Genomic DNA, 15,368 nt, shown 5'->3' on the forward strand with positions numbered 1-15,368 from the left:
CTCTAAGTCACACTCCAAACTCCACTATGACCAAGACCAAAGAGCTATCAAAGGACACCAGTAACAAATTGTAGACCTGCACCAGGCTGGGAAAACTGAATTTGCACTAGGTAAGCAGCTTGATGTGAAGAAATCTACTGTGGGAGCAATTATTAGAAAGTGGAAGACATACAAGACCACTGATAATCACAAGAACGTTGAGCAACAATCCCAGAACTAAATGGGGGACCTCGTGAATGACCTGCAGAGATCTAGGGCCAAAGTTACAAAGGCCACCATCAGTTACACACTACACCACCAGGGACTCAAATGCTGCTGTCTCAGACGAGTCGCTCTGCTTAAGCCAGGACATGTGCAGGCCCCTCTGAGGTTTTCTAGAGAGCATTTGGATGATCCAGAAGAGGATTGGGAGAATATGGTCAGATGAAACCAAAACAGAACTTGTTGGTAAAACTCTACTCATCATGTTTGGAGGGGAAATAATGCTGAGCTTTATCCAAAGAACACCACATCTACTGTAAAGCATGGGAGCGGAAACATCATGCTTTGGGACGGTTTTATTGCAAAGGAACCAGGACGACTGATCCATGTAAAGAAAAGAATGAATGGGGCCATGTTTCATCAGAATTTGAGTGAAAACCTCCTTCCATCAGCAAGGACTTTGTAGATGAAACGTGGCTGGGTCTTTCAGCATGACGATGATCGCAAACACACCACCGTAACAAAGGAGTGGCTTCGTAAGAAACATTTCAAGGTTCTGGAGTGGCCTAGCCAGTCTCCAGATTACAACCCCAGAAAATCTTTGAAGGGAGTTGAAAGTCCATGTTGCCCATCGACAGCCCCAAAACATCACTGCTCTAGAGGAGATCTGCCTGGAGGAATGGGCCACAATACCAGCAACTGTGTGTGAAAACCTTTTGAAGACTTACAGAAAACGTTTTTCCTCTGGGGTGTGTTCCAACTACAGGCAAATCACACTCCTGAGCCTTCCTGGTAAAGTCTATTCAGGAATTTCGGAGAGGAGAGTCTGTTGGATAGGTGAACCACGGATCCTGGAAGAGCAATGTGGTTTTCCTCCAGGCCGTGGAACACTGGATCAGCTCTGTACCCTTAGGGGATGCTAAAGGGTGTGTGGGAGTTTGCCCAACCAATCTACATGTGTTTTGTGAAAATTTGCAGAAGGTGTTCAACTGCGTCCCTCGGGGGGCACTGTGGGAGGGTTCTTTGGGCGTAGGGGGTACCAGGCCCTCTGATACGGGCTGTTAGGTCCCTGTATGACCGGTGTCAGAGCTTGGTCCGTATTGCCGGCAATAAGTCAAGCTCGTTCCCAGTGAGAGTTGGACTCTTCCAAGGCTGCCTTTTGTCACCGATTCTGTTCATAACTTTTATGGACAGGATTTCTAGGCGCAGCCACGGTGTTGATGGGATCCGTTTTGGTGACCTAAGGATCAGGTCTCTGCTTTTTGCAGATGATATGGTCCTGTTGGCTTCATCAGAACGTGATCTCCAGCTTTTGCTGGAGCGGTTGGCAGCTGCGTGTGAAACAGCTTGGATGAGAATCAGCTCCTCTAAGAGAGGAACAAAGGGTATATAACAAAATATTGAGATGGAATTTCATTACTGACCAAATACTTATTTCCCACCATATTTTACAAATAAATCCTATAAAAAAAACATTGTTATTTTCTGGATAGTTTATCTCATTTTGTCTCATAGTTGGCGTATATCTGATGAGAATTACAGGCCTCTTATCTTCTTAAGTGTGAGAACTTGCACAATTGGAGGCTGACTAAATACTTTGACTCACTGTTCACATGGTAAAAATATTGTCTTTGTTAATCTAAGCTAAATATCTGATAAAAAGCACCGGGAATTCAGAACAATCATTTTATTCAGGAAAAACTAATCAAAATATGCTAATTTTATGATAAAAGTTCAACATCATCAAACTCACATTCTGTGTAATTTTGTCTCAGTTCATTGAGTTTTTCAGGCTTTTGTTTGTCCTCACATCTACTAAAGCCCTGCTATTACTTGTCAGCTGGGTTGGGTTCTGGACTTTGACTGGACCATTGCAACACCTCGACTCTTTTTCTCTATTTTCCAGACATTCTGCCGTGTTTGGGATCATTGTCCTGTTTTATGGGTAGAGGTTTTAGCTTTTAAACAGGCAGCATCTGCAGGAGTTCAGTCCATTCTGACTGCAAACTAAGCCCAAATCATCATCCCTCCACCACCGTGCATGACATGATGCCCTGATATGCTGGTTTTGTGTTTTAGTGAGTGCAGTCCATCACTGTTCATCTTTTTTTCATGCCAAACCTCATTGTTTTATAAGTCTTGTAGTTCAAATGTCATTTCCTAGATAGGTTCTGTCTTAAAATTCCAGATACTTTGATACAGAGCTTACTCTAAAGTTTTACTGGTGTTTTTCTTCTTTGGTATTGTGTCATCACATACTTTTAGGAGTCCAAATAAGCTGTCAAAAGAGGTGCTGATGATAATTTAATCCAGTGCTTTAGATAATTAGGTAATTTATGGGAGTGTGTGTGTGTGTGGGGGGGGGGGGGGGGTAAATCCTGTTTTGTTTTTACGTGTTGTTGTTTTTTTAGCCAATTTAAAAACCTTTTGAGTACAGGTAATATTTTTATTATAATGAATGTTTAGTAAATCTACATAAAAGTGAGTGATTGGTTCATTTGGTTTAATAATATAATAATTTTCTATCATTATTATTATTATTATTAGGAAGCATGGCGGTGCCCCTCCCTTCGCCATCACCGTTGCCTAAGATTGTGACGGTGTTGCGTTGCAAGGCGGTCAGCCTCTGACTCACCTGGCGTACAAACAGCAGCCCCCCCTTGCTCTGCTCTCCACTCACTCACCTCCTTCCCCTCCCACGGAGTTCACCCTGCCCTGTAGTTCAAAGTGGTTTTGCCTGTCTAGCCTTGGCGTTTAATGTTTAAGTATTGGGAGCGGCTGGAGAGTGCAAATAAAATGCCTTTACAGACTCCGGGGCACGCTGAGGGCTGCGATTCCAGATACTGTATTGTGAAATTTTCATTGTAGCTGACAGAGTAGCTTCAGGGCACCTGTTTCCCTTCATATGAATTCTGACTTCCACTTAATGCTTTATGCGTGCGGCTTAGATAAACCATTTACAGAGACTATTCAGGGTTTACTGCTGTGACAAAGGCGTACACATGTTTGTGGGTTAGCTGGCTACCTGTCTGTGCTACGAGCTGTTTGTTAAAAGTTCAAAACAGGATAAAAGGTCTGAATGCGGACCCCACCTGTGAGACACAAAACCACAAAGAGTTGTGTTTCTGTTTGACTTGAAGAAAGGAAACCCCGTTTGCAGCAAAAGGAAAACAACACAGGAGCCTGACACTTCTTATGTGTTTGTCCGTGATTATTCTGTAGTCCTAATCCGTCTAAAAATGTTACAAAACATTCAGACAGGAGGAGGATTTAAGCAGTAATTGGGGGGGGGGGGGGGGGGGGGGACTTATACCGGTTAAACTCCATCAAACACTTCTAGTTGCACACAGCTTGTGCTTGAAAGAGACTACGAGGAATCAAACGTAGGCATAGCTTCAAATCGTCTGATGTTTTACAGGAAGTCAGGGCAGCGGAGATGAAGACGGATCAGAGGAGGTGAAAATGCATCTGAAGTCGGTCGGGCTTTGGACACAAAAGGAGGCAAAAACTGATGAGTCACTGGCCGTCACACACAACATTCTTGTTCATATGAGTCGTGTAAATCTCTTAAAGGTGAGGTTCACTAGTTAATTTAGAAACACGAGCAGTCACTCTGATTTTGACATGCAGGCTAAATGTGAAAATAGTCTTCTACCCCACTTTCTGCATCAGCCGCTGATAGAAAACAGATGGGGAAGAGCTTCATTCGAAAAAAAAAAATAAACTGTCAAATCCTCGTCATAGTGTAAATTAGCATTTAGGAACTCATCCACCATGGCTCACGACTGGGAAGGCTGTTGATTATTTAGCATCCAGGAGACATAAGAGCCCCTCTTTATTAGTAGAAGCTAACCGTTAGCATTAGCAACTCAACAACATGGCAGAACTCCTTCAGGTTGGGTTTTTTGTGGAGATAAAACATCAATGTTACAAAGCAAACAAAGTCAGTGGTGGAGTTCTGTTGCTGTTAGCCAATCAGAGTCGAGATGTCTGAATATCAGGAAAAGATGAGTAAAACTACAAATCCTGCTGTTTTCTGCCCTCCGCTCCTCCGGCTAATCACTACTTCCTGAAACAGGAGCGCCAGAGCTTTTTGTTCCACTGAGAATGACTCAAAAGCCATTCAGGTAGAAGTAGAGAAAACAGAAAATGCAATGAAATAATGAGTGTTTGCCCACTTTAAGATGTAATTCATGAAAAACCCAATGTTTCTATAAAGCCACGTTTGTGTTTGCTAATATGGATTAGCTGTGGTAGCCATCTTGAATCGAGCCAACTGTGATAGATGTACATCTTGTAAATATTTTCTGAAAGTTTTGTTCATGTTCATCTTGTGGTTCATGAGAAATTACAAAAACGACACACGGCAAACAAACTAAAAATCGGTTTTACCCCGTCGCCTTTCATCCACAGAAGTGAACTGAAACATCATAAAACAACTGGCAATTTTTTGATACAACAATCTCAGACACCATTAAAAAAATAAAACCCTCTTCCAGAGACCAGATTTCTCTTGCCTCGACTGTCTGCAGGGATTTCTCCTTCTTTCAGACTGAAAGCTCCACCTATCTGGCGTTGGCACAGGGCAAAACCAAACACTGAAGTGTAATGTTTGCAAATACTCTGGCTGAGAGATGGTTGGTTTCCTCTGCGGGAGAAACTCAAGTTCAAACCCATCAGCACCATACTTGCTCTTTGGGCTGCATTATTCATTGAACTGCCTGCATTATTCATCCCGGTCGGCATGGCGTTTTGTCACTCGCTTAATTTACAAAGAAGCCATTTCAGCCTCTTAGGTGATATTTTACATAGATTCTTCTTGTTTCTTTCAGGCTGACTGACAGAAGGACTCTTGCACAAAATGTCTTAAACTGTGGGTTTGAGATGTTTTAGTGGTTTGTCAGTTTTTATTTTATCTCAGAGAGATGACACCTGAACCAACAGTCTGACCCGGGGCCAAACGAGGCCTCTGGTGCTCCGCGGGGCACAGTAAGCTGTTAGCTCTGTGTTTGATTAGCTGCTGAGATGTGTCTGAGAATGATGACTCAAAAATCAGACTTTACTGGATCTTCCTAGGGTTATGGACAGTGTACCAGGTGCACAAGTCTTTTACTGGCCATGAGTTGATGCTCAGAAAGCGGTGGGTATAGTCTCACCTCCTCTGGTTGCCACAAGCCTGGCACAGGCTTGAACAACGCCAGACTGGAGGTCAGCCAGTGTGAGCTTTGATGAGACTGAAGCCACACCAAAAGGCTGGCATATCTGTCCTCACCTTTGTGTGATGAGAGCTAAAGTTGCCTCCAAAACAATCCCTCTGTCTGTAATTATTAAGGGCACCAATGCATAAGCACACAAGCACACTTATTACAGTTCCGTCATGATCTTTGTCTGTTTTCACATCCTATTAAACAAGAAAACAGGAAACTTGACGTTGAAATATCATTTTTGCATCTGTGAATCATGTAACGTGGATAAAATTAGAAAAACATCGCAAGAGATTTCAAGATAGCCCCACCCCGTTTGAGCTTTGTAATGCTGTTTAAAGAGGTTGCAAAAAACTTGTTTGTGTATTTTTGCATTTAAAGCAGCAATCTGACGTTTTTCCCGTTTCAGAAATGATGTATGTCTTTTTAAAGAATCTGTAAAAGCGATAAGCCTAATTTAAGCTTTGTTTATTCTTGACACATTTACTTTCCGCTTGGTGATGCGGCTCGCGGATGGAACGCGCTTCATAACTTGCAGCGTTTATGGTTCATGCGGCTTGTCTCTGCGGTGAGCCAATATTCTCCCAAACTGTAGGGGGCAGCATGGAGCTCTATGGCATGCACCCAACACTACACCATAGTAGAAGTAGAAATTACTGTTTACAACATGGCATTCCAGCATTTTTAACAGCGTCCTCGTCTTTTCCGACAGTGCGAGCTATTTCTCTCCAAGAATTATTAACAACATGTTGATCACGGTAATCCTTAAGAGCTGAATCATACAAATGTCTGTATTTACGAACCTCTGCCATACTAGTTCTTGCCAGTCCGCCATGTTTTTCCATGTTCGACCGTCCGCGTGGTTAGAAAATTTCCTAGGTGCACGGTGCGGAAAGTTTGGGCCGTGCGGAGGCCAGGTGAAGGGGCGTGGTTGTTAAAATGATGCAAGTTTGCCGCACGGAGCCGTGCAAACCTCGCGGACGTGTCAAGCATGAACCAACCTTTATACATCTCCGTCAGCTCTGCAAGCAAGAGACACGCACGCATTGATCGAGACGTTTTGCTCTCGAAATTCTCCGTCACCTGGAGAGTGTTGCAATGCAACTCCCTGCCAGGACAACAGAGGGCGTAGCACTTTGTTTCGATGTCCTGCCACCATTACACTCATGTATCTGGTCCATGATAGTGTATTTACTATTGTGTTTATATATTTCAGAGACTTTATTACAAATAAATGTGTCCTTCATTCTCCTCCACGCTCTAAACCCACGTTTTGTCATTTCCGTCCACAAATAAAACGTTTGCTTCATATTTTTGCACTTCTTCAGTCACGGGTGAATAAACATTCCTATTTTTGACTTTTTCTGCGAGGCATTCTTTACTCTGTTCCATGTCTGCCGTTAAATATCATTTTACTTTTTGACGTGTCAAAGGTGATGTTGTTGACAAATTTACAGGAAACGGCGTCCTGACCAATCTCAAGTTTGCAGTCTCCATCACTTTCGACGGATATTTAAAAATTTGGGCATGTCTCTGCCACCCTCTGCGAGCCTGTCAGAGAGCTCTTGCACCGACGCATAATGGCGTTGCGTATCTCCACAACAACACAGATGGAAAATTATAAATTAGGCTTTTGTCTTACCTTGTTCTGATATAATATAGACAATATGTAATTTTTATTTATTTATTTTTGCTAAGCCCGTCCCCATCCTCAGATCCATGCGGAAGTAGCTAGACTGATGCAGATTTGACCACATTTCTTATGGACTGTGTGTGTCTCTGTGTGTGTGTGTGTGTGTGTGTGTGTGTGTGTGTGTGTGTGTGTGTGTGTGTGTGTGTGTGTGTGTGTGTGTGTGTGTGTGTGTGTGTGTGTGTGTAATATACATATGTATGTATGTGGCCAGGAATATATTTGTAATTTAGCCTCACGTTGAAAAGAAAGACAACAATCTTTTATTTGCAGGGACACAGGCTGCGTCTTTGTTCACATACTTGCGTTTGAACCATGTGTAGTACTGGAGTGTTCCACTAGGCGGCAAAGTACAGAACTCAGACCTAATAGAAAGCCTGGTAGGGAGGGCACAACCAAAGAAAACATGGCTTAAATAGAAGAGATCAGTTACTGGTTAATTTTGAGATAACAGCAGAAAAAAAGACAGCAGCGATATTGTAGAGAGTATGAAAGACCTCTCACTTGTGACCGTGATGAGTGCCTCTTTGTTTTGTGAACTACTGGTTACTTGTATATTACAGCTTGCAAACAAGTTGTGTTAATTTCGAGGGGCCGCTCAAACAACGCTTCAAATTAATGCAAGCTATGCGAGGCAGCCATTTTAAACAGGTATATATGTTATTATAAAGCAAGTATAGTCCCAGCCCAAGGTGAAATACATTTTTTGCCTCTAGATGGCGCACTCTGTCGACAAACTCCATATTTCTACCTGAAGTTCAAACCATTGTTGTTGTTTTACCCTTACTGGCCCTTTCCACCAAGCCGTTAGAGTCGCTTAACATCTGCGAAGCATAAGCAGCAATTAGCCGCCGTTATAGTGGATGTGTACGTTTCCACCGGCCACAATGTTGTGGAAGCATCCCAAAAGCGTAGGGATGTATTTCTTACACTTTGAGTTTATATTTTATGCGCTACACTTCCAGAACACGTCAAGCTCAGCAATTCTGATCTGGCAAGACAGGAAGTCAAACACAAAAGCAGTGTAAAACATCTGGAAACACAAAATAAACAAAAGTCACGCTCACATTTCTGATTGCTTTACTTGCAAAGAAAAAAGTACGTAATTTCCTGTAAACCTCGGTAGCTCAGGTAAACACAACAGGAAACAAACCACAGACCTTTTTGGACACATGCTGTCATCTTTCTCCTTGTTATCACGTTAACTGCTGAAATCACGCGTGGTCTTGCAATTCTCCTGTGATTTCGTGACCTTGTGGAACCCACTGCGTGGAACGCTTTCCCTCCAATATTGCTTCTGAAGCACTCCCATAGGAAGGGAACTCAGGGGTTAAACCTGTTTATGATAACTTGCAAGTTGCTTTGGACAAAAGCGTCTGCTAAATACATAAACATAAACATAAACATGTTACATTAGGCTTACACATCCAGACTGGGTTATGGTTTTCTCTAAAGTTTTACTACATTTCATTGCAAAATAAACTCCTCCAGCCTTTTTCACTTGTTAAATTTCCTCCAAAGACACTTTGGAAACATAAAAAGTAATGTGGTGCCATCAGAGCCTCCGGATGCTGACAGTTTAAGATGTTTTCTACACAATGTTTAGATTTCAGCACTTTTGGTTCCCCTAGTTAGGCATCTGGGGACCCTAAAGAGTCATTAGCAGCTTTAACATTTCTATCTTTTATCCATCACAGTTTTTGTTATTGGTGGAATTTATTTTTGAATTTCATCACATATTTTCTCATTATTCTGACAGTTTTAAGCAATTTTATCCCTTAAAGCATTTAAAATATCCCATTTGTGTTTTGAACTGTGCAGAGTTTTATGATTGTGTCAACTCTTAAATAGTCACAGGAACCAAGCAGCATATCTGAATAAAGAAAACAACATTTGATCTGCTGACTGGAATACAATTTTTAAGAATAGGTACAATGGATGAAATGCGTATAGCTTTTCCTTAACCTGAGTCTCTTTCATTCAGTTTTACGCACCAGAATGGCAACGTCCGACTACTTTGAACGTGCAGCACATTAATCTGAAAGAGTTTCTAAAGTTGTATTTTATTTTTTCTGTGCGTTTGCCTCGTTATTGTGATGCGTAAAAGTCGCACACACCCGGAGCGCACAGCGAGCGCACACAGACATTTAGCAGGGTTTAAGTTTGGTGAAGACATGCAAACTCCATTTTCTTTCCGTTCAGTTTTGAAAGATCAAAAATGTTTCTCAAAAAAATGGGAAGTTTTGCGCATTTATTTTCATTTCATTTATCTCATTGAATCTAGGTTAGATGTGGTTATTCTTTGGTGCGCGTGGATTACTGCTAAATCATCCATAGCAGGTATGCGCAGTGCGCGTCCACGAGTGGCTGAATTTCCCCTCGGGAACGCAGTCTGAGCGGAGAGTTGCCCCAGACGCACTGACGTTTACGCACACGCACAGACACTGAAATCACTTCACTCTGCTTCAGACTTGCAGCACCGAGTTGTTCCTCCTCTCCTGTGAAATCTGAGGGTTAAAAAAGAAAAAGAAAGACGGTTTATAATTGATGTTTTCCCATGGAGGAGCCCCTCCTCCACGCAGCGCTGGCTAACCCCAAGGTGGAAGAAATCTTTAAGATTTTTGGGGGGGATAACATCAGGAGGGTTTGTCTAGGCGAGCCAATCAAGTCCCTCCCCTGCTATATAGATCGGTGCTATAATACAAAGCAGTAAAAGCGGTCGGCTCACACACGCAGCTGCAGCTCGGCTTCAGACCCCGTGGCTTTTTTTCATTCCCTCACTACTTTTTTCCTCAGCTTTCTTCGATGCGCCCCGTTAGCGCCGTTTGTCCGAGGCGTTCATTTCCGCACCTGCCGCGATAGAGAGCGAGCCGAGGCGCAGTGGAAGGAGAGACAAGGGCATTGCAAGAGCCTGGGGAGAGCAGGCAGACGGCTGAGACAGCAGCAGTGACTCGTTTAAGATCTTAAAAGGAGGAGGAGGAAAATAAAATCATGCTGCTGTGGACCAGAATAGCTTTGGTCGCTCTCATCTGCGTGTCCTTGGTGTCCTTTGGGATGGGATGCGGACCGGGCAGGGGGTACGGCAGGAGAAGGCACCCGAAGAAGCTGACACCTCTTGCGTACAAGCAGTTCATCCCCAACGTGGCGGAGAAGACCCTCGGGGCGAGCGGCAGATACGAAGGCAAGATCACGAGAAACTCCGAGCGGTTCAAGGAGCTGACTCCCAATTATAACACAGACATCATCTTCAAGGATGAGGAGAAGACCGGTGCCGACAGGATGATGACTCAGGTAAGGAGACTGCTCCTCTCACGCACCATCACTGCGCACCGCAACATCCTTCCTGTCAGACCGATTGCGCACCTTAAGTGAAGTGTGTTTTGCCCGCTGCTGAACTCTTCACACCGAGCCTTTTTTTATGCCGCACGGAAGCCTGCAGCCGCTGCAGGCTGGAACGAGTCATGTGCATGGACAGTCAGGACACTCGGCCTTCATTATTGTGACAGTGCATTTAAAATATTCATGTGGCCCTCTCCTCGCATCTATATTTGTATCTCTATAAGGCTCGCGCAGCCTCATTTGGCTTTGATTTTCCCCATTGAGCTTGCAGATGATGATGCGCACCGCTTCAAACAGCCGGGCTCCCTCAGGCAGGCTGGAGGGATTCGTTCATAGCTGCAGCGTGCAAAGCGCAGTGGCATTTAATTGAAAGAGTGTCCTAATTGTTGGGTGGGACTCACTCCGTTAAGGCGCGCGGCCAGAAGACGTCTGCTCCAAAGCAGAGGGAAGCACTTGGATCCGGTGGATTATGCGCCCCGTTTGGTGATGGAGCCATCACGCAGGCGCGCGCATTGGAGTCCCTGAACCCGTGTCTAGCTCTATGCATGCGCACGAGCTCCGATGAAATATTCACCGTGAGTGCGGTCTCAGCCCTCCCCACAGAGCTGATCTGAAAGGATGTTCTAGGTGATCTGGGAGGTTTTTCTTTCCAGTGATGAAGGAAAGTGGACAAATACAGAGAAAAGTAAAATATTGAACATAAATGAACATCTGCTGAGTGGATATGCAATGCGTAAAAGGAACGTTTGGCATGTTTTGGGGTCCTATTTCCACTTTAACCCGGTTTTGACCTTAAATATGTTCTTCCTCACCAACTGAGGCACATTTTTAAAGTAATATTCCATCCTCGTGAGCTCATACCGCACGGAAAATTTTATTTTTGTTGTTTAGCCGGGATCCAAACAAGATCTTTCAACTCTTTCATCGCATTAGAAGGCAATCCAATCGAAGCAGCTCACTTAGAGCGAGTGTGGCTGCATGTGGCAGAAGCATCACCATATGATTAGCTGTGCCAACGTTGTCGACTCCGTTTCGCGGGTTTGCGCGTTGGGGTTTTACGCACGGATCTTTACGCGCAAACCCAGGATTCTTAATATGTTTTAGGAAAACGGACATTTTACGTGAAGTGAAGCACGTACCTAAGCTCCGTTACATATGCGCATTCAGTGAATTAATGACGTCAGGATAACACCGGTTGGCGATTATTTAAGACTTTCTCAGGATTTTTGCGACATGGAGAAACTTTTAACGGATTAAGTTGCCAGATAAGAAACTTTTCCGAACCTGAAAAAGTAACAAAAGCTAAAAAAGAAAAAGAAAAAACTCTTCTTTATATTGTCATTTCAGCCGATAAATCTGCGCTTACTCTGAACAAATGGCTCCCAGTTTGGAGGTTCTCTCTGGTTCGCACCCTGATTGAGCCGGAGCCGCGTGTTTGCTCTGACAGGTAGCTGATAAGTGTTCCCTCTAACCAAATCATTTGTGAAAAGATTAAGAGGCGGGCTGTTGAACAACTTAAGCGCCCCGCTGCGCTTCATGGTGGCTGAGCAGAATTTGGATTGATTTGCGGCACACGACCTGATGAATTAATGAACAGCTTCACGGCTTTTTGACTCTCGCTGCTTCTAATCCACAAGTGTGTTGCTCATAAAACAGAGGCTGATATATGTAGAGCAGAATTCTGTGTGGAAAGTCACTTTCTGGAGGGAATGCGTCACAGCTAGAAAAACCCTCCAACTTAGGTATCAGGTCACGTTTCCAGGCCTCCAGGAGGATGAAAAGCCTCTTTGGGATGTTTTATTGGACATATTGCACACGGAGTTGTCTTGGAGAAGGCCGAGCATCTCCAGTGAGAGCACAGAGAGGCTGTGGCGCAAGCAAACCCCGTAGATCATCTTCATGTCAGCTGCGTAATCAAGAATTTATTTCAGGAAAACAGCCAACAAAGCACTCCCTCCATAATGCATTACTGTTGTTCTTAAAGCAACACTCCTTTAGTAGAGGGGGGATGCTGCTCGCACCTTCTCGAGACTAAACAGGGCCAGTGAAGCGAATGCAGTGTCTTGTCAATATTTCATGAGCAGCTTTCCTACCCGGGATGTGCCCTCTGACGCTGCTGCTCACTGAGAGATGCAAGCTCAGGACGCAGGTGGAGGCTCGGATGGAAGAACAGGGACACGTTTATTGTAGTTTTTCCCTCTCTGAGAGCTCTCGCTGATCCATTTCCTCCTCCTCCAGAGATGCAAAGACAAGCTGAACTCGCTGGCCATTTCGGTGATGAACCAGTGGCCCGGGGTGAAGCTGCGCGTCACCGAGGGATGGGACGAGGACGGACATCACTCCGAGGAGTCCCTCCACTACGAGGGCAGGGCCGTGGACATCACCACCTCAGACAGGGACAAGAGCAAATACGGGACTCTGTCCAGGCTGGCGGTGGAGGCCGGATTCGACTGGGTGCACTATGAGTCCAAAGCGCACATCCACTGCTCTGTCAAAGCTGGTGAGTCCAAAAAAACGCACCAAACAGCAGGAATCGATATTCAATCAGATGTTTATTGGGTTCAATTTAATAAAACGAATAAATAAGAGTCACAATAAATATTTAGGATGTGTTATTCTAATAAATGCTGAAACATGACGCGTTTTTATCAGAAATAAGCTAATGTTGATGTTCTGGAGTGTGGGCACGTGGAGACGGTGAAGTTCATTCCTTGATCTTACATCGCCCCACACCGTTTCCTTGTGGAAACCACCAGCTCAGTATTTCACAGAACCGTTCAGTGGGACCTGGAAAGGCTGCAAATAATAATAATAATAATAATAATAATAATAATAATAATAATAATAATAATAATAATAATAATAATATAATTTGGTGTTAAATGTGAAAATATGTGGATTAGTACCTCTTAAACCTAAGGATGAAATTTGATTTTTTTTTTTGGGTTATTTTAGGTGAAAATTTCCCAGAATCTCTTAATTCTCATGCCCATCCTTTTTGATCACACCCTGGTGTCATCAGAGGTCACGCGACTTTACAGAAAGGATTTGGGCTCGGACCAAATCTGGTTTGCAGCTTCACCTTATTTCATGCTCGGGAATCTTAAGAGGAGCTTAAACACCCCCTCCCCAGTTTCTTCCTCTCTGAGCGCCGGACAGTGTGGGGCACAGAGGCTGGTATGTGAAGAGTTCCACCAAGGCCAAAATTATGACAACAAAGCTATGGAGAGGTGGTAGACTGGGGGGTGGGGGGCATTGATGTTACACAACAGAAAGAGTCCGGCTCCTCATTTAAATTCAAATCTAGCAGCAGAGAGGCTCGGAGAAGTGGCTCCGCTGGGTAAATAGTGGTTGTGAGTCGCCTGTTTGTGTGAATTGTCACATGGAGGTTTGTGCACCTGAGTAAATATGGGGAGAGAAGCTGGGAAAAGGGCCTAAAGTGTTCTTTAGCTGCTTTAGAATAACAATGCGCGAGTTTTATTGAACTTTCTTTTAATTAAGAATAAATGAGCCCAGAGGCTTTCAGGTTGTTCCACCAATACGCATCAAGGAGCGTCATGGTGCAGAAATGCGCATTGAGAAGGTTCCTAATTAGGCTTGTAACTCGTTTGGTTTAAAAATGTGATTTTATTTTGACAGAGAATTAAATATTATTTGTCTTGAACAGAAAACTCAGTGGCAGCGAAGTCCGGCGGCTGCTTCCCCGGTTCCTCCACCGTCTCCCTCCAGGATGGCACCAAGAAGGCGGTGAGAGACCTCCAGCCCGGTGACCGGGTCCGGGCGGCGGACAGCGAGGGGAACCCAGTGTACACCGACTTCATCATGTTCATAGACCGGGACTCGAGCACAAGGAGGACCTTCTACGTGATCGAGACCGAAACGGGCCAGAAGATCCGCCTAACCGCGGCGCACCTCATATTCACCGGAAGTGAACGGAACTCCACGCGGATGTCGGCGGTGTTCGCGAGCCAGGTGCGACCCGGACAGCAGGTGTTCGCCTGGGACGGAGAGCGCCTCGCAGCAGTGTCCGTGAAACGGATTTACACGCAGGAGCACGTGGGCTCCTTCGCGCCGGTGACGGCGCAGGGGACCGTGATGGTGGACCAGGTGCTCGCGTCCTGCTATGCAGTGATCGAGGACCACCAGCTGGCGCACTGGGCCCTGGCACCCGTCAGGATCACCCACCGGGTGTCCTCGCTGCTCTTCAGCTCCCGGCCTCAGGGCAGCGCACAGAAGGACGGGCTACACTGGTACTCCAAAGTCCTTTATCAGCTGGGGACATGGTTGTTGGACAGCCACTCCATCCATCCACTCGGGATGTCGGTTTATCCAAGTTGAAACGTCGACAGGAGAAGAGACTCTGGTGTAGGACACTCGAACTGTTCAGTAGCTTCAATTATAAAACAATAAAAAACAAACAAACAAAAAAAAAACAGAACAAACGAGACAAAGGCCCCAGCGGAGTCTGGATATTTATTTCAGAGACTTTTCCCTTCAAAGAATGGAGCCTTAAATATTTTTTTCCTCTTTGAATAATTTATTCTCATGTGAACTCTGCTGCTGTCCCAAAAAAAAGGACTCTGAAACGGTGCCAGCAGCAAAATGTGCATAATCTATTTTTGTATATCTCAACTGCAAAAAAGATGAAAAAAAATTAAGAAAAAAATGTTTTAAAAAAAATAAGAAAAATACTGCAAAGAGAACGAAGGTGCGCCAGACTGACGGAAAACTGACTGTTATATTTTGGGGGAAGAACAAACTTCGCGGGGTTCCATAAATTATATTTTTATACACAGAATTGTAAATTAGATTTTGACAGATCGCTACAGAATCACGTTTCGTTATTTGAAATAGTGTAAGATATGAGAATATATTTTAATTTAAAAATAATACAGTAGCTGGGAAAAGTATTGGACTTTTGTTTATCATTAGGA

The 15,368-nt window shown here is 44.3% G+C and overlaps 1 protein-coding gene across 1 annotated transcript; it reads left to right on the plus strand.

Annotated features, from left to right (window-relative positions):
* Positions 1-9,941: 9,941 nt before the first annotated feature.
* shha (sonic hedgehog signaling molecule a) lies at positions 9,942-14,920 on the plus strand. The gene is made up of 3 exons (XM_015954627.3): positions 9,942-10,386; positions 12,673-12,934; positions 14,102-14,920. Exons 1-3 carry the CDS (start codon positions 10,087-10,089, stop codon positions 14,770-14,772), a joined length of 1,233 nt encoding a protein of 410 aa, XP_015810113.1. The 5' UTR covers positions 9,942-10,086; the 3' UTR covers positions 14,773-14,920.
* Positions 14,921-15,368: the final 448 nt, after the last annotated feature.

This window comes from Nothobranchius furzeri, chromosome 7 (genome assembly GCF_043380555.1).
Source record: "Nothobranchius furzeri strain GRZ-AD chromosome 7, NfurGRZ-RIMD1, whole genome shotgun sequence".
Classification (NCBI taxonomy): Eukaryota; Metazoa; Chordata; class Actinopteri; order Cyprinodontiformes; family Nothobranchiidae; genus Nothobranchius; species Nothobranchius furzeri.